Consider the following 22,830-nt stretch of genomic DNA (forward strand, 5'->3'; position numbering starts at 1 on the left):
TGAACCCAGGCAGGCAAGTCACTTGTCACTCACTCTACAGCACATGCCTTATAAATATCCCAGATGAGTGGATGTCCTAATGAATGAACTGATGCACAGCTGTCTCTGCTGACCAAATAACCCCTGACTAAATAGGGATCCAGATAAGAGTGCCCAAATTTACATATTGCCTTCCCAAACTTGTCTGCTTGCATGTGCAAACTCATCTCTTCAGTCAAATACAGAACTGAAAATTAGCTAACTCATTTCTGAGTCACTGACTGCATCCACAACAATACTGCCAGTTGGACATTACAGCATTTGAGAATAAAGCCTCTTTGTGTATGAAGTGAGGGAAATAATCCTACTATGTGGAAGATTTTTTAATTTACAATAAATAGTATATTCCCTGCAAGTTTTCCATTCTTTTATTTGTAAAATATATGAAGAGTGGTTACAGTGCATGATAAATACACAGACTAATTTACTGCATGTAGGACAAAAAAACTGTACGATCACTAAAGAGGCCGACACAAAACTCTACATCTCTCAGTTTCCATCCTGGTACATCATCACAGGTTAAAAAATATTCTGAAAGTGAAACATTTTATTACCCAAAAATAACAGATGTTTCTGGCATCATGGCAGGACAGCAGCATGCTCACAACATCCACAATAATCCAGAATTTGTGGGAAATCCACACTTAAAGGGGGCTAACGCTTAAGGAACAATTCTTCTCTTACTTTAGAAAATAAGGTTCTGTGTAAGCAAAAAAAAAAACCAAAGCCCTTTTTCATAACAATAGATAATGAATTATTTAATCATAAATAGTATCCACCAGCAGAAAAATAAGGCAAATAAATCAGGATTCTGTAAGTCTTTTATGAACACTTCCTCATCTTTTGACAAGGAATTTTCCTCCAGGATTTGATCTCCATTTCTGCTAAATTCTAGAACCATGCAAATTCAGCCTAAATTTCCGACTTCTAACAACACGGACTTTCAGGCATATTAACCCAAATCATATTGCTCCTACAAACAACTGCTACAGAGTTATCTAAAATAAATTCAAAAAAAGATTGATGACTATGTTGGTTATATACAGTGAAAGCCCAGAGTCACATGTTAAAGAATAAATTCACATTCTTCATGAGCCATCTGGTTTAAAGCCAAGTATTCTTCTCCACCAGCCAGAAATCTTGTATAAACATAAGAATAGTACATTATTTTTCCTTCAAAATGAACACATCTATCAAAAATCCACAAATGGTTCTAAGGCGGATTCACAAACATGTCCCTTTCTGAACAGGATGCTGAAAGAAATACCAAAAAAGAAGATACTGTACAATCTGGCTGTGGGCTGCTATCGTCACACACCTAATTTTCAGTGCATTGATATTGGTATCACTTCACTCAAATAACACTGAAGTCCTTTCATCACTTCCAGGTGCTCTTAAATTACAGGCCAATTAGGAATTGCTAAGCTGAGCTGCTTATTAGCTCAACAGGCATTTTTAAGGCAAATAACAGCAGATTTGCCTCAGACAACTAATGTTTGATACCACTGTATAAATCACCTAAGCTTTTAGATGCTTGTCTCTTCCTTACAATGGATTTAATTTTTACAGCAGGCTCCCAATCACCAACAGTTTTGTAATTCCTATTAATTTTACTAAATTAGTATCTTGAAAGCAGAAGAACTAGAAGAGTGAAGAGTTTGAGGGGTTCCTCTTATTCACGTCTGACCTTCAGCAGCACCATTGTCAAAACAGGTAAAACCATATAAATTTATTTTGGAAAAAATACCAATTACTAGGAAACAATATACTACGCAAACTAAAAGTATGCTTAGTTCTGGAAAATTTTGCCAAATAAGAGTTTTCCTTTGTTAATGCTTCTAAAGTCTTCTCCAAAGTCAAAACATTCAAGCAAGGGTGTTCATCACAATCAGGAAGGGAAAATCCACATTGTCTCCCTAAAACAAATTATTCCCTCTCTCATCTGCCTATCCTTACGCCATGTATTGACTCCTCTGCCAATACTTAGACTCCTGAAAAATAGTTATAAAAATTACAGTATTCAGATTACATGATCTCATTAAAAGACAGCAGTGAGGATGGGAGTTGTACTTCTGCAAAGCATATCATGAAACTTCTTCAGTTGCAGCTGCATTCTGTGGTCTCACTTTCAAGAGAACTGTAAAGAGAGTTGTAAAGATAAGAAAAGGCAAGGGACACAAACTTCTGTCTGAAGTGTTTCCCACATTCATCAATCAGTAGGTCTTTAAAAAGCAGTACTTCCAGGGAGAAGGAAACCACTGAAATAAAGAGGAATGTGGAAATCTCTCAAGTTTAGAAACAAACTCAGAACTATAGACCCAACAGCTGACTAGAAACAGTCAAAAATTGGCAAGTTTTCATATCACAATACTCCATGCTCAAATTTACCTATTTGAATACAATGTTTGGCTCTATGGCCATACCATGTTATGTCCCTCTGGACAACTTGGTGGAGCTAGCATTTAACATTTGCACACTCCTAAAGACAGAAACCCATAATGAAAGGGGATGCAACACTATTCAGCCGTTAATCAGATCTGTGTATATTAGGAAAAACTATATAATTACATATTTTTTAATTCTGCACCAATTATGATTTAATTTCTGCTTAAAGGAAATGGCCCAGAAAATTTTCTCACTCTTCCTGATGCTGGCAAACCTATTCAAGGAGGTATTTAAATTAAAATGTTAAAGTTTACCAGCCTGTTCTTTCTTTCTAATTCCTACTGCCCTGTCATTGCAAAGTGGTATGATTTTTCTCAAAGTCTACCACTTAAAAGGAACAATCTCAGAAATGTTTATTTCAAAGTGTTGCATAATGTCATTATTAGCATTTTATTTCAAATCATGACTCATGGACATTTATTCTGAAAAGCTACAAAATAAAAGCACTAGGAAGCACGCAGTGAGAGACCAGGACAATAATGAAAATGAGAATGGAAATCAATAAAGAGAAAAGAACTAGAGCAATGGGACCTGGACCATATCACAGGCCATAATTCACTGGTGACTAACTTATACTGAATGCTAACAACTGAATGCTGGCAGGAAAGCATTTGATCAAAACCTACCTGACAGAGCACAGAGCTCAAAAGGCAAATCAAGCAGGTCTCTCTAAAGCTACTCTAATTAGAGCTTAGCAGTGTGACCATTTTTTTTGTTCCCCTTCTTAAAGATAAAAAAGAAAAGAAAAAAAAAAGAAAAAAAGAAAAAAAAAAAGAAAAAAAAAAAGAAAAGGATAAAATAGTCTTAAAGCTATTACTCTCCATAAATTCTTAGTTACAACTTCACAGTATATTCACAGAGCATCTACTTGTGCAAAATCCCACTAAACCACAGAAATTTCCCTGCTTGAGTTCCCTGAAGGCCAGGATCTGAGCAGGGCACAGCACATGGGCAAAGGGGAAAAGGTTAAGTGGCTCCAGGACAGCACACACATTTAACAACATGATGGCAGACCAGATAACATCAGATGTATGAAGGAAACAATGAAAGGAAATTGGCTGAAAGCCTCCCAGCCTTCCCAGTTTAAGTCAGGAATAAATTTTTATCTTCAATCATGCAAAAGTTGCCTAAAAATCTTAGATATACACTGGACTGGTAGTTTATGTATCTAGCCAAAAGACAACAGAACAGGAATCCTGATCTCCATCTCTCTCACTGTCACAGAAAGAAAATGGCACAGTGATTGTGTACGTGTCAGAGGCACTGAGCTGACACTTACCACATAGCTACTGCACTGTCAGCTAGGGGGTAGTCTGATATCCCAGAGATGTAATTTCCTTTCCAAACTTCAGATGGAACCCAACTTTCAGTATTTTCTATTATTTTCAAAGTTACAGTAGAGGAGCAATACTTTGATATTCTTCCTGTTCTGCACAGAAGGCATAATGTGAAGGATTGAAGCACACAAAAATCAGAGCTTCCAGAGAGAGAGCTTATTCCTTCCAATAACTCCCAGTTCTCCACTCTTCTACCAAGACTACCAACTTAATTTGACAGGATCGCTTTCCCTTTCTAAAGCTTTTCTTCCTTCTGGTGCAAAGGACCAGACAACGCAAATGTAAACCAAAGGATACATGTGCCATTCCATAAAATCCAGTACAGCTGCGGAGTGTGAGAAGTGGATGACCTGTGGTGAATGAGGTTTGCTTAACTTTGTGCAGTTAAACCTCAGAGGAATAAGACCAAGTCAAAGTGATTCACTTAGTCCCCAGCACAAGCACAAGCAGCATTCTCAAGAAGCACAGAAAAAATGACTGACCTTCAGAAAAACCCACAGTATATACTATATAACAGCTTTTCCGAAAATCATTACTTAGGAGTGCTGAGTAGGAGGAGTAAGGCAGACAAGCCAAGGTTCTCGCAACTTTCCAATGCTGGGAGATGCCTGAATTACCACACTACAGGCAGAATAAAAGATGACACAGGGCCATAAGCAACTCACTCTTGTGCTCTATTCAACCACAAAGTTGTGGTGTCAAAGTAAGGAAAGTTAGGAAGGAAGCACCAGTCTGTGTTTTCTGTTGCACAGAAAACTTGTGTATATACATGCCAGTGGGTTGCAAAACAAAAACACTGGCTCAACATTTTAGAGGGAAGGATCAACTCCAAATGCTGCTGTTATACATGTTATTCATGCCACAAATGACTGCTACAAGCATTCAAGTCATATGCAAAAGTATAGTGAAAATTCACAAGTCTATACAGATTTGATAGAGAAATCAGTATGTCCTAACCATTTAACCTCCTGTGGTCAACGAAACACTTGACCCAACAGATGTTTTGTAAACTCTGCTCTGCAGTGTGCCAAATGTAGCCAGGCAGAATGCCAGGAACAGCCTTTTTAGAACCTTACTGGACAACCAGGAACTCAAGACTATTGATGGCAGTTGGGCTAAAAACAAATTAGAACACAGCAACACTGCAAGTGAATTCATACAAATTGTGCCACTGAACACGTTTTGTTCTTTATCACCACAGCACTTAATTATTTTGAGAGCTTGCTGATAGGCATGGTTATTGAACACAACTCTGGTCTCAGTAGTTTGTATTTTGTCAGGAAGATCTCTTTAGCCTAGAAATTGAGAAGTGGTAATTTATTCTCTATGTCAAGGAATTAAGAAGAGTTAGTCAATTCATTCATCTGAAGAGCTGAGAGACCTGAATGAGACAGTGTGCAAACTCTTCTAAAGCTGTCCAGCATGGACCAAAGTATCCTCCTTCCCAAAAGAGGGCAGCAGGTATCTATATGCAGAGAAGCACAGACTCCACAGGACAAGGATATAAAAATAAGGTTAGAATCAGGGTAAGAGTAATGGAGTAATAACTGACCCAGAATAGGAAGGATTAAAAAGTTGCCAATTTACCACAATAATTTAAAAGATTATAAAAATCAAGTAATCTGTTTTCTTTTTACTCTTGCTTTCTGGCTATAGATCTTATCTAGACAACAGTTACACAGTGGAGATACTGTCACAAAGGGAAAAAAAACTCCAAAAATGTGAAGGTAACTGTTAAAGGAGAAATAGAGAGTAGCTGAAAACTGACTATAAATACAGTGTTTCCACGTTGTTGGCAGAGAGAACAGCAACATGATTACAAATATTCTGAATCTGAAGACTGATATTGGCATTCAGGGCTGGGATGCACTAGCACACAGAGTGGATTAAAAAAATGTACTGGATAAAAAAATGTACTGGAAAAAAGCCACCACAGGAGCTGTGGTAACATAAATGGGGTGAAATTCAGCGTCCCAAGCTTCAGGCCAGGACTCACAACAATTTCTGCAATATTTCTGTTCTCCTTGGCTGCTCTGAGCTGAAGGCTCAGACGCACTGCCTTAGCACACTCCAGGCACCATGTTCATGCGACATGAGAACATGGGGGCATGAATTCCAGATGCAAAACCTACAGATAAAGACAGTTAGGACAGTCAGAGAAGAAGAGAGACTACTGCCTGAGGGATGGTTCAGACCTGGATTGTTTCATATAGCAGAATCAGATGCCACCCTCTACTAAATCCTTCAGGAAGGAAAAGCTGTTATTACATCTGAAGGGCAGAGCCGACAGAACAGGAACTGGGTGTAAACCAAACATGCAAATGCATTTGTCTGGGAAACAAAAGTCTCACAACTATTAGAGTAAGGAAAAACAGTAGCCACACCTACTAAGTGAAAGTTCATCTGCTTCTAAAAGAGACAAGATGTCTTATTTTTGGACATGAGACTGACTCAGCCCAGGAGGTCCCTTCTCATTTGCAGTTCAAGTATGATACACAGTAACTTGTCTGTGTGTTGAGTACATTCATCAGCTTTCCAGTAATTTTGCAATATAATCTTACCATCCTATAGCAAATCCAAAATTTCATTCAGCCGTGATATTTGCCAGCATGTTTACTTGGTGTACCTGAGGCACAGCGGCTTTGTCAGCCTGGCTTATTACATGTTCTGTCAAAGGCACAAATACAGTAGCTGAGCTGTCTGGCAGCAGATGTGTCCCCTGGTAACTATCTGGTGATTCAAAAAGAATTCTGTGAACTGGCAGGGGAATAAAATACTTGCTTTCACACAATATATTGAGGGAAAATCTACAGCTCTCCTATTTGTGCTTCCAAAAAACCCTTATTTTGGTTTCCTAAGTTGTATGAACACAATTTTCAAATACACACATTAAACTGTTTAGAAGCTACTGCATCAGAAATGGTGTCCCTAACTCAGACAAGCAAATCCTCCTCAAAAAAGGGTTTGTTTAGTCCATCTTGATCTTTCTCACTCTTCTGCATTGACTGCACACGCAACAGAAAAACAAACAAACAAACAAACAAACAAACAAACAACATATTATTTTAATGCTTTATTTGGCTTAAAATTATTGGGCCCAAAATTAGAAAGCATTACAAGTATTTACATTACAAGCATTACAAGTATTTACTTACAAATATTTGAGATGGTTTTCAATTTTGGTACCTTAAGTACTGTTTTGCTCACTTATTCATATGAATGGCTGTGGTGAGTACATGATATCTGACATGTGCCTTAGACACACAAATGCACATCCTTTCCAAGGATGGGTTCACCCCATTGACAAAATGACTGATTTTCTCCCTGAATCCTTCAGCCTTTCAGAAAGTAAAGGTTAGAGGCTAGCTATCTTATTCTGATGTTATTATGCAATTCTGTCCATTTTCCAGGCTCTCCAGAACTATAGACAGAAATGGATTTGCATCACTGACCATCTGTATTGCTCAGAGCTGCAGCTCCTCACATCTCTTCACTCAATCTCTGAGCAGACACATTACTCCAGCTATTACAGTCAATAGGCATTACCCCATTTATCTTATTAGCACTGACTGAGGCAATGCTAGTCTGACCACCAATACGAAACAGCTGTTTCAGCCTAACCACATCACTACTAGAAATAAAATAGATCAATTTTTTTCCCCTAAAAAGTGACTTATGATGGCTGTGTTGGCTGCTCTGCAGCCTCACTAAAAAGTCACACTGAGTAAAAGGTAAGCACTACCTCTACAGCTGTGCAGTGCAGGAGGAGAATTTTTTTCTTACTGTTTTTTTAAGCTACATAATTGAGATAGCTGTTTTCCTGTTGGACTCATTATTTTTCCACTACAGGAAAAAACTCACAAATTCAATCAAATTAGGAAAACAAATTATCCTTCACACTGAGAACAGGTATGCTTTCAAAGCAAATGTCTGCAACCAAGGTACAAATCCATCCTGAATATAAAATCAAATAGATATTTAAGTCTTATGCCTGTGAAACGTAAAGAACAGAAACAGAATACTAGAAATTCAGTGTATTCATTTCAACAGAATGAACTCTGGCCTAGCCCTCAGGAATCAGATCAATTCTAAAAGCTCAATATTAATAAAAAAAATAAAATCTTTATTTTTAACACAATTCATATGAAACATCTTTGCTTCCTTACTACAAGGTTTAGTAGTTTTGTCTTTGAAAAAGCTACAAAAGCCAAGGCAGAAATACAGATCTGCAGGGTTTGGGATGTTGGATTTACTGGCTTGGGTTGGTGGGTTGGGAGTGTGATGCTTGTTTTTAAAGAAATTAAATGACGATTTACGAGTTCTACTACAATAAAAAGACCAAATAAGACATTTCTGAAAAAGCAGTAGTATTAAGTAACTTCTATTTCAGTATTTTATGCTTTTTAATCGTAACTTTAAAACTAATGAGATCATAATGTACAGTGCAGCACTCATTCTAATCCCCTTCCATGGTACCTATGGCTTCCTGCCTCTGCCATGGATCATGGTCTCACTGGGAGCACACAGGAGTCAACTGTGCTCACATCCCTCTTCCAGGATGTGAACACATCCAGAGTTACAGCATACAGCCTCATGGGACCAAACAGATACTAATCAATTCATTGCAACACACAACCTCGTGGGACCAAACAGATACTAATCAATTCATTGGGGCACACAACCTCATGGGACCAAACAGATATTGCAACACACGACCTGATGGGACCAAGGATGCCCCAATAGCTCTACTGAAGCTCAGAACAACTAAAAGACACTCCAAAGGACATGGATTTTTCAGTTCTGGGTTTGGTCCCTCTGTGAACATGAATCCCACATAAAGAGGGGCTCACTACAATGATCACAGATCAATCACAGAGAATTAAATGTCACGTCTGTCTCAGATGGACACCACACAGAGTGGGTTGATTGCCCAGACTTCAGGACCCACGTCCCCTTCAAGTGCACCCCAGCACTCTGGGCTACCTGCAGCCTCCCACCTCAGCCTCCAGCAGAGACTTAGAACCAGTACAGGAAATTGCTCCTAGGGTTTAATGCTTCCAAGCATTTATTTTTATTTATTTCTAATCTAAATTTCTATATATGTGTCAATGTAATTGAGGATTAAGGCTATTAAAAACAGTTCAAATGAACAAATTAAGGAGTGCCAATTAGGTGGGAATACCCAAATGGATGCCTGGATAAAACGTTACCCCTGATTAGCCCCTTTAAAGAACTGCCTAGGATAAAAAAAAAGCCTTATTATTTGAGCTTAAGAAGGATATAAATCTTTAAACTTTCAATTTTTATTCTGTCAGATAAATTTTCCATATTGCTGTCTTTTCAAGGACATTGAAAAAAATCACAGTCCATTTGGTGGCCCATACAATTGACAGCCAACAGTTGCTACAGACACACATGCTACTGATCAACACAGAGGATGCTCCCCAGAGGGCCTCTGCAAGCACCAGAGACCTCTCTCAGCTCTGTGAGCAGGGAGCTACTGCAAAGCCAACCATTGAAACAGAATGGCCATGCTGGCGTGTTTCACAAGCAGGTTCTGCTCAAGTCATACATTAAGAAAATAGTTGAAGAGAGCATTTTATATTGAAATGGAAATACTATTCCTATTTTACCTGTCATTCTGCCTCTATCAGTCCCTGCCTCAGCACTAGAAAGCATAAGTGCAGAAAACTTGCAAGTCAGTTCAGGTCTATCTCCAGGATTAGATTCAGGGGATGGCTCAGTGTGTCACAATATTTTCCAAGGGCACATTATTTGCTCTCTGAAGATACTCTTGAAAACCATTTCTTAGTCATTAATTATTCTTTCTATTTCTTATAATCAGTTCTTTTAATTAGTATCCCAGGCAGCTTTGCTGAGAAGCCCACACTTTCAGTAATTAGGGGCAGTTTGTTGCCCTTAATTAACTTCAGACATAGCAAGACTCTTATTACTTTGTTATTTCAGCTGTTTTTATGTTTGCATTGCATATGCTGTCCTGCTTTAATGGCTCAGAAAGGAGACTCTTGGTCCCTGTTGTGCTATTTATCTCATTTAGGTTCCATCTCTCTTTCTGGACTCTGTATTAATTGCTGTATATTAAATCTCTCTGACTCTCTGAAGTCACATCTACACTGGCAAGCAGAGTGACACCAGAAAAGTGCATCTGTACAGTGAAACAGAAACTACCAGCCCATAAAGTCTCATACCCATTTGTGCTGCTTTCTACAGTTAAGTGCACTTGTAACAGACTCAGCCTGTAATACACCAAGTGGGTCATGTATGGAAGCTTTACCCAGTTTGCTGATTTTGTCATGCCTCTGTGGCCTCTTGAAGGCCATTCTGGACTGAGTTCTGACCAAATGTTGTTAGCAATCAATGGGTTAATAAACCATTAGAGTTTAAATATCCAGAACACATAAACCAGCTAGAGGTTTAGTAATAATCTGAATAATTTTATTATTTTAAATAAATAATACTTCTCTTACTTAGGCGGGGTTTTTCATCTACAGAGAGTAAGGTATATTAAAGCAGCAGAAAGACTGGTGTAATCCAGTTGCTCCAATTAAAGTTTGAGGAAGAGTCAAGCAAAGACACCAGCAGCTCTGCTCACAGCATGCCACTGACCTTGCGGGCAATGCAACAAGAAAAGAGGTTTTCAGCATTCCCCACCCTGGGCTGTGGGGGCAAACAGGACACAAACAAACTTTCATCTGGCTCCAAGAGAAGTCCTGTAAGGTACATCCTACACTCAGGGTGTGTGTGAGAGAGAGAACCACACACAAAAATACTCACACAGTCTGGAATCAGTGGGTCTGTGATCTGCAGAACAAACAGATTAGCTTTACATTACACAGCTAAGAACAACACTTCCTTTTCAGCAACACAGGAGCAAAACACATCAATATATATGCACACACAGCTGGATCCTGTAATTTTCAGCTTTCCACTGTAGGATATTTGGGTGTTTATATTCCAGGTGATAAAAAAGAAGGCTTTTATTCACAAAACATAGTTAGTCTTATAATAGTTTTATGTACAATTTATATAATCTTGTAACATTTATTAGCACAGAAAAAGCCCTGAGAATATGAAGTTATTAAGTACCTAAAAACTCTGGATGGCAGAGAAAGACAACTTTAAAAGCTGTCCTTAATTTAAAGAAGTGTTTTTAAAGTAAATTAATGTGGGAGACAAAGTATACTGAAAAGAACCCAAAGTCATATAAACAAGATTTTCAGAACTTGTATCATAGAATATTTAAGCTAAAACACATCTAACTGCTTCATAACCATGTACCAGTATGCCCAGAATCTCTACTGTAACACATGTGTAGCTATGAGAATGACACTGCATTTGGATTTAAGTCACTGCAAGCAGAATCCAAGTGTCCATTCAGGCAAATACTCCAACAGCTAGCTGAATATTACTACGAATAAAAAAATTCTAACGGAGTTTCCTAACTTCCATCTCAACATACTATCACTATTTACTCTTAAATCCCCACAGGTAAAAGACTGAAAAATCCTCTGCCTATTAATGGCACTGTAGGAAGGAAGAGAAAGGCAAACTGATTTCTATGATTTAATATCAGATCTATACCAAACAACCTCTTACCTTTTTTAATTTCTTTTTGCCTATGCTCTATCCATAAGAAGGTCAAAATAAAAAAAAAAAAATTAAATCGTCAATATAAATATTTTAGCAATAATACATATGTGGTGTATTAAATAGTTGGAGTGGAAAAACATTTGTAGAACACTTCTGAATAAGAAATAACCTTGCCACAAGGCCTCAGAATTCATAATTTACAAATAAATCAAGGAATTTATGAGCAATAGGCACAAACTGGGGATGTTTCCCAGCAAAAGCCAGCAAGATAAACATTTGGCCTAGACTGCCTGAAGGTGAATTTTTTCTTAGAAAAAGAAAACTCATGAATTCACCATTAGAAAAATCTAAACATATAAAACAACTCAAACCTTCTCCAGAAAAAAGTTTTCCCCAGTGCACTATATGCTACTGCTTTGATTTTCATGCAGTACAACTTCTGCATACCATTTTTCTCACCAGGTCGTCGTCCTAGTGATTCTGTATTACACTAGCATGGATTTTGAGACTATTCCCTTATTTACCAGTTTAATCATTATCCTTTTTTCTAGACCAATCTCTTTCTTGCAAATTCACTCCCAAAGATATTCCTCCTTCATTTCTGTTTAATACTGAAAAGCATAACTCTCATGACCAATGGATTTCTCTACAACAAATTCATTCCTCTTTAACTGTCATTGTCCTTGCTGAACAGTTGCTCTATTCCAAAATTAATTTGGTTCCATACACTTTCTCAACACCTTCAACTTAGTCCATGAAACTCTCCATCACTGGTGGCTATTTCTCCTCTAATCACTGTAGATGTACACTATCTCTTCAGAAGCCTCATTTATGCCCTGTGTGTTTGTCCTTCCTTCCACATCCTTCTCTACGGCCCAAACAAGTCTACTCAAAGTATTATCCTAAGGATTCTTTTTGTGTCTATCACTCAGTGTCCCTCCAGCACTTTCATTACACAGAAGCTGCCAGCCTCTATTTCTAAAACCCTACATACAAGACAATTGAACACAAATGAATAATTAATGGTTAAGAAAAAAATTGAAACAAAGTTGCAAAAAAATTCTTGTATAATCACCTTCTCTTTTTCTAATTTTGATTCACCAGGTCACATATTTAAAGAAGTACTCATTGTAGCTCTGTTCATTCTTTACAATGCTATTAATTAATGCTTTTCCCCTTCCTGACAGGAAAAACACTCAATAACATTCTTGAACTCATGCATACAAGCAGTCACACTTGAAGAGAAGCATATGCTTTATCTCCTCACTGCAAAATAAATAAGAACTGGAAATAAATTCTATTGAGCAAGTACCATCAACTTCTAGGGAGTTATAAATACAAAATGAAAAGCCTTCAATGCTTATGGCTGAGAAAATAACCTTCAAAATGCAAGCTTAAGCTGATGCCGCCTGGTCCTGACATGCAAACACTCTATTTCTCCTGCTGCTCAGGGTTTCCCACACACAGCAACAAACTGAAAACTGCCTTTTCACAGCTGCTATTCTGAAACCTGGGGGAATCAGCTGCAATGCACAAGAACTGGGCTGCTTTCAACTCAGTGCCAGCAGTTCTAGGCAGGAATGGGCACTGGAGACAGGCACTAGGCAAATGAGGAGGACTTGAGCAGACTCTGCTCCTCACCCTGCCTCCCATCCCGAATGGCAAGAGCCAGACGTCCCGGAGAGTCTGAGTGCCAGACCTGTGCGTGCCACTGCCATCAGCTGGCAGCGAGGGGAGTAACTTGGAAAGAAATATAGAAGGCATGTCTGCAGCTAATGGGCCAAAAAAACCCTATATGAAAACCAACTTCAGGATTGTGAGATGCAAAGCTGTGTTTCGTGTCAGGTACAAACAGGCGACGTGTGTATTTGTGAATGCAAAGCATTCATTCATGTGTGGACCCCGACAATGGGAGAGCAGTGAATTCTAATAATAACTGAGGAAAATAAAGCATGGAAAAAGACCTTTGAACCTATCTTTTGTTTGCAATTAACCCTGGTTGATTTAGGAGCACTGGAATTAAGGTGTTAATGATGTTGCTTTTTCCTTGCATTTAATCCATGAAAAGCTCTGCAATAATAACCTTATAATTTTAGAATGTTACTTGTATCCTTGAAACTATAGCTTTGGAATATATATAAAGGAAATATGCTTATCTCACGCCTTATTGAAGCAGAGAAAAACAGCTTGAGAAAGGAAGATGAACATCACCTCAAGGGTTTATGGTTTTGACCAAAGGGAAGCTGGACATCACTGTTATGAGATTTATAGTCTCAGCAAATAAAAGGTGGACCCACATCTGGGGAGCTGGAATCCCCACCAGATGGGATTCGTCTTTCTTCTTTCGGAAACTGGACTGTCACCATCTGGGGATACTCCTTTGAGATACATCCTGAGAAATTAAAATCACAATAGTGTATAGAATTGTGATGTAATAATTTGGAATAAAAATTGCCGATGAGTAAAAGATTGGAAATAGAAACTGCTGAAAAAAACTGATGAGTTGATGAGCACCCCTATAAATACCTGTAACCATCAATTATCAGTGTGCAGTTGGAGGGAAAACTTCCCCCACTGTACCCTGCGCTGTATTGCTCATGTTTTACCATATTAAATAATAAATTGATTGCTGCTTGAATATTGGCCTAGTCAAGCTTCTTATTCTTAACAGGATTAAACGTTAAAAAGCCTTAGAGATTGGCACTTGGTTCAGAGAGAGCAACATACTAACTAGGGCTCAGTACAACTAAACAGTGAAGCAGAGTCAAGGCATAAAGACAAACACCCTAAAACACACCCCTCAATGAGCAGAGGCGAGGTGGAGAGCCAAGCACTTTCCTAGCAGACCACAAACACACCATCCCATCTCCTCTAGGGACACCTCTTTGGTCACTAAAGCAAGTCTTGTCCCTGAGCTATCAGCTCTCCACTTGCAGCAAGGGCAGCAGCAGGAGGCAGGGATATGTTAAGCTAGCAAAGTAAGGGACATCTACACACAAGGTAAAAACAAGGATAATGGGACAGAAGAACACAAATACAAAGGTACATTAAAAAAGTAAACCAATACATACTGAAAGCAACTTCAGGATGATATTCACTAGTATTAAAAAGAAATGGTACAAAGCCAGAAAGAGAAAAATCAACTCTAATAACCAGCATGAAAAAGGAAAGGAAACAACAGGTTTGCATGGGGGAGCAAGGGGGAAAAACTACACTGCTCAATTAATAGTAAACTAGCAACCAAACAGTATTTTCTCTTCTGGCAATAGTGTACAGTTAAAGACAGCATGTAATAATTGATATTTTGACATATTGCACCTCGGGCAGGTAAAGCAGTGTGGTTCAGAGGGGAAAAAAGTGTTTTCCCCAGGTTATATAAATATACTCCACAGCATCAGTCAGTATATTTCACAGATGATGTCTGAGAAAGTATTAAAGACAAGATGAGTTGATTTGGTATTTCTGCCTCTCAATCACCACTTACACCAGTTCAGATACACAAAATGCTTGAGAATAACAGCTGCAAAGGGCTTAGAAATGCAAGGCAGCCCAGCCAGACAATTCCCCCATAGAGTCCCTGAAGAGAGGGTGGCAATCAACTGATCCTTCAAACTTTCCTCCTGTCAGCTCCCCTGTAGAAAAAAGCCCTAATAATTAGTCTTCCACAGGCACTTCAAATGGGGTATTTGCCAACAGAGTTAGCACATTTGTCAAACTGTGCAGGTGACAGAAAAAAAAGAATCTGAGGTCATGCATTCAGAAAACAAAAAATAAAATTGTGCCATCCAATAATAATAACTACTCAAATTTCAAAGGCAAGTATGGGTAAAATAGGCATTGAAAACAAGGGAAAAAAAAGCAGGCAAAAGAAGAGAGTAATAAATTTTTCATCACAGTAGACCATGAGAGGTTTGCAGACTGTCCAAACGTGTTCACTTCATTACACAGCTGTTTACCAACACATGGTTTTCCCAGCACACCGCCTGGCCAAGCCACACTGATCAATGCTGAGCTGGTGGGCCAGAAGAAGAATTTAAGATCAAAACAGAACTCTGATGGGTTGTCATTTCTGAAGTGGTGCTGATTACTAGGAGGTTTTGCTTCTCTCATCACCCTTCAGTACTTCTTCGGTCATGGCTGATTCAATTGCCCATGGGGACCAACTTTCCTACTGCAGGCAAAACCAACTTCTTCCCCAAACAGCTGGTTCTCACAGGGGTAGAAAGATCTATTTGTGAATAACCTTGCCTCAACATGTAGACAGGTCTGTAGGCTACCCTATTATGGGTTTTGACAGGATTTACCAGAACTCTCTGTACTCATTTGACTGAAAATAAAAACTATACACAGCTTAGAGCATGATGACAAGGTGCTATGGGGAAAAATAATGAAATAAACTTGATTTTAAATTACTTTCTATAACGCTACAAAAAGAAGTGAAATTTGTAAAGTAAGCAATGAAGGTAGAATTGGAAGACATGTTCCTAGAAAGATCTTCAGCAGAATTTTGACCAGATGAACAAGTTTTATAGCTATGTTTTTTTCTCTGAAATGTGTCTAGAGTTTCTGAAAACCATGGGTTTGGATGTATTCTCCTTGCTACCTTAGCAGTGCAGAAAGCATCATCTATTGAAGCATGTTCAGAGACCAAGAGACAATTTTTCTTTCCCAAAACATGCTTTGCCAATAAATAAGTAGATATATACCACCAGCTCAAAAGCAAGGAGATACAGGGCATGAGACAGAAGAAAGACAAACATTGGGAATAAAACTGCAGTCCAGAGAATGAAGTCTGTCCCCACAACCAGTATTTCCTGACAGTGTTATGTAGTATCATTATAAATCTCTCCTTTACAGATAAGGCCCAAGAAAGAAGAAAGAATGAATGCACAAAATTAAGATGAAAATGAATCACTGACTACTGCTCCTACTTTTGAGAATTAGCTAGAAGTCAATGCTTTTGATCTACTCATGATTTAGTAGCCGGATGGGAGAGAAGGAATGGAAGGAAAATAGGTCATCAAGTATTCAGGAAGTAAACTCAGTTATGAATTCTACATGGCCAGATCAATTACTTCTAATATTATCACCTATGAAAGCAAGACTTGAATTATCAGCTCTGATGCACTAAGCTTTTCATACATTAAAAATCTTTTTTAGCCTAGGAGTAGCCTAGCTACTTCTCCCTTAGTCTTAGATTTCTGTGTGGCTACTTGATTACTAGAGGAAATTTGAAAATGTTGAGAAAGAAAAACACAGGAAAAACAGAAAACACATCCTTTTTTTTTTGTTGTTGTTTTTTTTTCTTTTTTCTTTTTTTTTTTTTTTTGTTTTGTGAGTTAATTGTAGCACTTTGCTGTCCCTTCCTTCCCCAGAAACTTTAATTCTGATTCACCTCCCAGATACAGAACCTGCCTTTGGTTCTGTACACTCCCTGAGTACAACTGGGTGGGTACATATGGGTGTACAACTGATTGGTATGGACAGCAGTTAGCAGGGTCATCATCTAATCACTCAGTACATATATACTCATATATATAATATATGTTCACACACACCCCTTTCCCTTGATGGAAGACAGTGACAAGTGAATTTTTTTCACTAAATCTCAATCTGGTGGTTTGAGATTCGGTTTGGCTGGGCTAGGAGAACAGAAGAAAGAGGAATGGGCTTAGTTAACGATTGTCTTCTCATTGTTGGGACTAGAAACAAGGAGGTGTAAAGAGGCAGAAGAAAAATCTGGTGATATATGTTTGAGGGGACTCATCAAAAAGTGGTAGGACAAAAAAGTGACAGTCTCTTTAAACCAGGGACAGACAAAATTTGCTTTATAAAATAATATGTAATGATGCATCAATATTTTTCTGAAAGGTGGAAAATACACGACTAAATGTTCACAAATACCTATTCAAAATATGTTACTAAATACATACTAGCCCTTCTCTGTAGAGCTAACTCCATCTTCAACAGGATATGCTACCTCACCTCGAAAAACAACACCATGCTTCCGTTCCACACCTCTAATATTTGATTATTCCCCATTCTCTATCAAAAATCTACCAGCAACCAAAGTAAGGTAGGATATAATAGCAGGTCATCAACTAACTCTGAACAGTTAAAAAAAGAATATTTCTATCACATATGCATCCTAGAGACTAAGGAAAAAACCAAAGAGACATATTATAAAAGTATGTGACGCAGCAAACCCTGGGCTAAATTATGTTGAATTTATCATTAAAAGCAAGATAGAGGAATTGATGGACTCCGGCAAATTATGCTAGTTCTTGCTTTTTCTTTAAGTTTGATTTTCTTTTTTAGATAACCTTATCTATCACAATACAGCAGAGCTAATTTTCCTTAGCAAGAAGAAAGAAGGAAGAAGAAAGGACAACAGAGGAGTGAAACACTGTCTGTATTCAAAATCCTTTAATTAGTATAACAGAGTCATTAAGTATGGTGGTTTAAAGATATCATACAGTATATATTAATTTGATTCTAAAGCAAGAACATAAGAAGCCAGCCATACTGTAACCCATTTCCTTACTTATATTACAACGCAGTTCAAGATACTTGATATATGAATTCCATCTCATTCCCTTACTGGAAAATATGTTCCACATTAAAAAGGAAGCAAATTGCATTCCTCAATATTTGCTCAGCAATATGCCAAATGAACTGGCAGAAAGAACAAATTACTTCTGCTCTTAAGCAGGGTGGATACTATTATTAGGCTCTTGAAAGACTGCTGGTGCAAAAGCACTACAAGGAGTTCACAAGCTGAAATGACACAGCATCACAGCTCTCATTCCAAACCGTACCTTGGATAACCCACGATGGACAGGGCATGCTGCAGCCAACAGCTCCAGTGACACAACACAGGGAAGGAACCTCAGGCCAGCTCGCAGTGGACAGCCAGCCACATGCTGTCACGCAAGTCACAAGTGAAGAAAAAGAGCAAGAGATCAAGTCCATATCCTATCTTAGCAGATAGAAAATTAATTCAGGATAAAATAATATCTTATTTTGACCCAGAGAATATGAGTCACATAAAGGGTAAAGTTGGAAGGGGCAAGAGTGGGTCATGTGTTTCAAGCTCGCTGTTTAAGCAGGGTCATCCCAGAGCACATGGCACAGGATTGCATCCAGATGGTTCTTGAACATCTCCAGTCAGGGAGACTCCACAGCCTCTCTGGGCAATCTGTTCCTGTGTGCAATCACCCGCTCAGTAAAGAAGTTCTTCCTCATACTCCAGTAAAGAAGTTCTTTCTCATATTCAGATGCAACTTCTGTGCATCAGTTTCTGCCTGCTGTCTCATCTTACTACTTTGCACCATGAAGAAGAGCATCCTCTTGACATCCTCCCTTCATTGACAAGGTCCCCTCTCAGTCATCTCTTCTCCAGACCCCCTGTGACACCTCCCAAAGTGTCTTCCTTCAGGACATGGTTTAGGGCAGGTGGTTGTGCTCTCATTCCCAAGGCTGACATGAGGCCACGGGGCAGTGCAGAGAACAGAAGTCAGACATGAAAGAGCGCTCCTTCAGACATCTCTCAGCAATCCCAAACTATCAAAGCAGGTTCTCTGAACTCTCAAAACTCATGACCAGTTCCATTACCCTACATGCAATAATTTACTGGGTAATACATACAAAATTGTCAAATGAGAGGAAGGATGGTTATGTGCATTTCATTAGGCCTACAAAGAAGTGCAACTCCTCAGGAGACTTATTTTTTGTGTTATGCCTTATTTAAATACACTATTTCCTGACCAGGAAAAGACAAGTCATCCTTGTTCTGCAGCTGAATTCCTAAATATGACAAAAGTAGCTTTGTACATACAGCAATTAAAGCAAAATCTAGAGTTCACTTAAGAATAGTAATTAGTAAGAGCAATATTTAATTGTAGGTATCAAGTCAATTTTGTCAATCAGTCTGTTCATTGCTCATAGTTAAATCCACAACAGTTTTATTTCTGCATTTGCTGCACACCAGTAATCTCTTTTCATACATTTTATTAATAAAACTAATTAATACAGTAGTTATTTTTAAAACAGTTCCTATACTTAGTGACTTAGATCAGTGAGAACTTCTAAATGCTCAGTATCTTCTGCAATTGATGGCCACAAGCTGCAACTTGGAAGCTGATTAGGAAACTTTAATCAAGAGAAGGGCAATGGAGCAGTAGAGCAGGTCACACAGACAGGTTGTGAGATCTCACCCCCGGAGGCTTCTGAGCCTCCTGCTTAAACCTAGGTTGATATCAGCACTACATCAAGTCTGCTTTGGCTTTGTCCAGTGGGAAGTCACACTTAGAGGGATCCAGATATCTCTTAAAAATATAGTTTCTATGATGATTCCATGTTTGGCTAGGGAATTTCCAGTGGGTTGAAAATTATTATTTCAGATGTTTTTGGCTTTCTGTTTACAAAATATCTCTATTCAGGCTCTAGAGTTTAAGTACCTAACACTTAATAAAAACAAAATAATCTTCCGGAAACAATCTTATTACTACTATGTTGCCACATTAACTTGTCTGAGAATTCACTAAACACAATTACCTACAAAAGGCATACTTCAGTTATGCCACAACATTTAGAACTGGATTTTACAAACCCTTAGACATATGGAAGTATAAAAATCATAAAAGCCACGTAGAATTAAATAATTTTTGTGTCCTATCACTGTCCTTCTAGAAAGCGATGTAAAACGGGGTTTTTGTTTGTTTCTTTTGTTTTGGATTAGTTTGTTTACATAACTGAAAGCAAAAACACAATTTTTAGACCAAGCATTTCAAGAACGGAGCTTTTAAGTTGTTATCTGGAAATGTAATGCCTTAATCCAAAACTTTAGGTATTCTACTTATTCAACAGCTCAAAATAAGAGAGAATAAGCATAAATACCTACGCACACCTGTCAGTTCTCAAAAGCTTGTCTTTCACGTATAAGACACAGAGAACAACTTAGGTCACCCGTCATTAGCAGGTCATTATCACCACAAGCACGCATGTTGATTGCTTCTGCGTACAGAGAGAACACTCAGTAATTCATGAAACAAAATAGTTTTCTCGTTCACCTGTGTTTCATGGCTTAATTTGCTCGGGTTGGGTACAGACGGTCAGAACGCGAGCGGCAGGAGGCACCTCTGGAAGGTTTAATTCCACCCATCAGGCACGGCCGAGAAGCAGGAATAAATCCTCAGCGCAGCCCGGCCCCAGCGCGCCCGCTCCCCGCGCTCCTGTGCCCTTCGCACGGCGACTTCGAGCGCAACTCTACAAACTTACACGCCTTCACCCCCGCTGCCGGACGGGTTTCTGAGCAGAGGGCGTGCGCGGAGCAGGGCGCGCTGACACCCAGCCCCGCAGCAGCCGCTCCCCGCGCCGTGCCGGCCGCAGCCGCGGCCCCGCGCACCTGTTGCGGGCCGGAGCGGCGCGGCGGCGGCACGGGCGGGCGGGACGGACGGCGCGGGACGGCCCGCGGGGAACGAGCGCACACGGCGGGGCAGGGCAGCGGGGAGGCGGGGGCTCACCTTCTGCTGCCGGCGGGCCATGTCCGTGGGCTGCTTGGCGTTGAAGGGGTGCGCGATGCACCTCGCGATGAACACGTAGAGCTGCAGCCGGAGCCGCTTCTCCCGCTCCTCTCGCTGCAGGCGCTCCTGCTCATCCCGGCCCTCGCTCAGCACCGAAGGGCTGGGGCTGGCTGCCCGTGCCGCCCCGGCCTCCCTGCCCCGCGAGTCCCGGGGCGGCTGCGGCAGCGACCGCGGCGAGCCGCCGCCCGCCGCCACCAGCACGTCCCGCCGCTCCTCTTCCAGCAGCTCATCGGACTCCTCCTCGCTGGAGGAAGGGTCCAGCATCGCTCTCGGCGGGCGCGCCCCGCGGCCGGGCACGGAGCGAGGCGGGGAGCGGCGCGCACCTTTCCGGACACGTCGAGTTTACACACGGACTGTTTCCGACCCGCGGCGGCCGCCGGGCGGGAGCGGCGGGGCGGGGAGCAGAGGCGGGGTTTGGGAAGGGGGTCGAGCCTGGGTTGCCGTGGGAATTGCTCCGAGCGGCTCCCGGCGGAGGCAGGGGCGGGACCGGGGCCGGGCTAACATCTCCGCCCGCCCCGGCGAGCGCAGCGACCCGCCAGGGTCCGGGACGGGGCTGGGCAGGCTCCTGTAACGCCGCAGCTGCCAACGCAGCCCAGTGCACGGCTCGGCACGGCTCGGTTCGGCTCGGCACGGCTCGGTTCGGCTGCTCCGCGACCAGCGGCAGGGAGCCCTCAGCAGCGCTGCTCCGCTCGGGCCCTGCCTTGCCCCGCGTCCCGGGCAGCGCGGGAAGCGCGGCCGCCGCTCGCCAGCCGGCTCGGACACACGGCGGGACTCGGGACTCCGTGCTGGACGGACAGAGCGGACGCTGTGCTCGCCGTCGACCCCGAGCCTCGCTGGCACCCTCTGCCAAGTGTTGGTGGAGGAATGAGGCATCTCAAATGGCCCCAGAATAGGATGCCTCCGAAACCGTGCGTGTCTGAGGTGGCGGGTGGGCTGATGCCGAAGTGTACATTGCTCTCGCAGGTTGCTTCTGTTTACAGCTTGCAGCCACATATAGGTGGTTCACATCTGTCTGAAATAATTTTTTTAGACTATCTAGATGCAGATAGGTGCATAGTCTCAGTGGTTGTTGTCACAGTCAAGGCTGTGAAAAACATACAAAAGCCTACCACTAGCACTTGCTAAAATTAAACAAAAAAGGCTTCACCATGTGAGAGCCAAATTTCTGGAGTCTGATCAGGACCTCCTGGGAAGGCAGGCTGGAGGAGGGAAGGGACATCAGATTTTGTGTGGATCAGGTCCTTCTCTCACTCCCTGCATACCCACAGGACCTGGTACCAGGGAAGACAAGGGAACTACTGAGCAAGGAAGTATTAGGGGCCAGGAGGACAAAGGCTGGACTGGCACACAGAAAGGCCATGCAGCTCTAAAATGATGGCAGCTGGGGGTGTGTCCACACTGCTCTAGGCCTTGCTCATTAGCAGTGGCAAGTTTTCAAAGCCCTGTATGAAAACTCAAAAAACTCAGGCAGCCAACCTGATTCTCACTGTATGAACAGAGCAGAGCTGGGTTTAGAATGGTGAAAGGCTCTAGTCCATTATCAATATTTTGAAGTGCCTGGTACTGCAAATTTAGGAAAGGATCTTTAAAGATGTCAGTTATCTCCCTAGTGAGCCAGCTCTCAGAAGGTGGAATTCCTCCTGCTGTGAGCAGCAACTATTAGCTAGATGGCAGCATTAAGCATTAAGAGTCTGGGTTCTTCTGCCTCTGGATCTGTACCAGGGGAATGAGGGGAATACTGAGGGAGAGTTGTGCTAACAAACATTCTGGCTTTCTTCACACTTTGGGTGCAAAATGTAGCAGTGAAACAGAAA

At 40.8% G+C, this 22,830-nt stretch overlaps 1 protein-coding gene across 1 annotated transcript in view; it reads right to left on the bottom strand.

Moving 5' to 3' along the window:
* CADPS2 (calcium dependent secretion activator 2) overlaps positions 1-21,401 on the bottom strand; it is a 284,280-nt gene extending 262,879 nt beyond the window's left edge. The window contains exon 1 of the mRNA XM_058022230.1: positions 20,957-21,401. Within this exon, the coding sequence (XP_057878213.1) occupies positions 20,957-21,280 (324 nt within the window). The 5' untranslated portion in view covers positions 21,281-21,401. The remainder of the gene's footprint in view (positions 1-20,956) is intronic.
* Positions 21,402-22,830: the final 1,429 nt, after the last annotated feature.

Source organism: Melospiza georgiana, chromosome 4, assembly GCF_028018845.1.
Source record: "Melospiza georgiana isolate bMelGeo1 chromosome 4, bMelGeo1.pri, whole genome shotgun sequence".
NCBI lineage: Eukaryota > Metazoa > Chordata > Aves > Passeriformes > Passerellidae > Melospiza > Melospiza georgiana.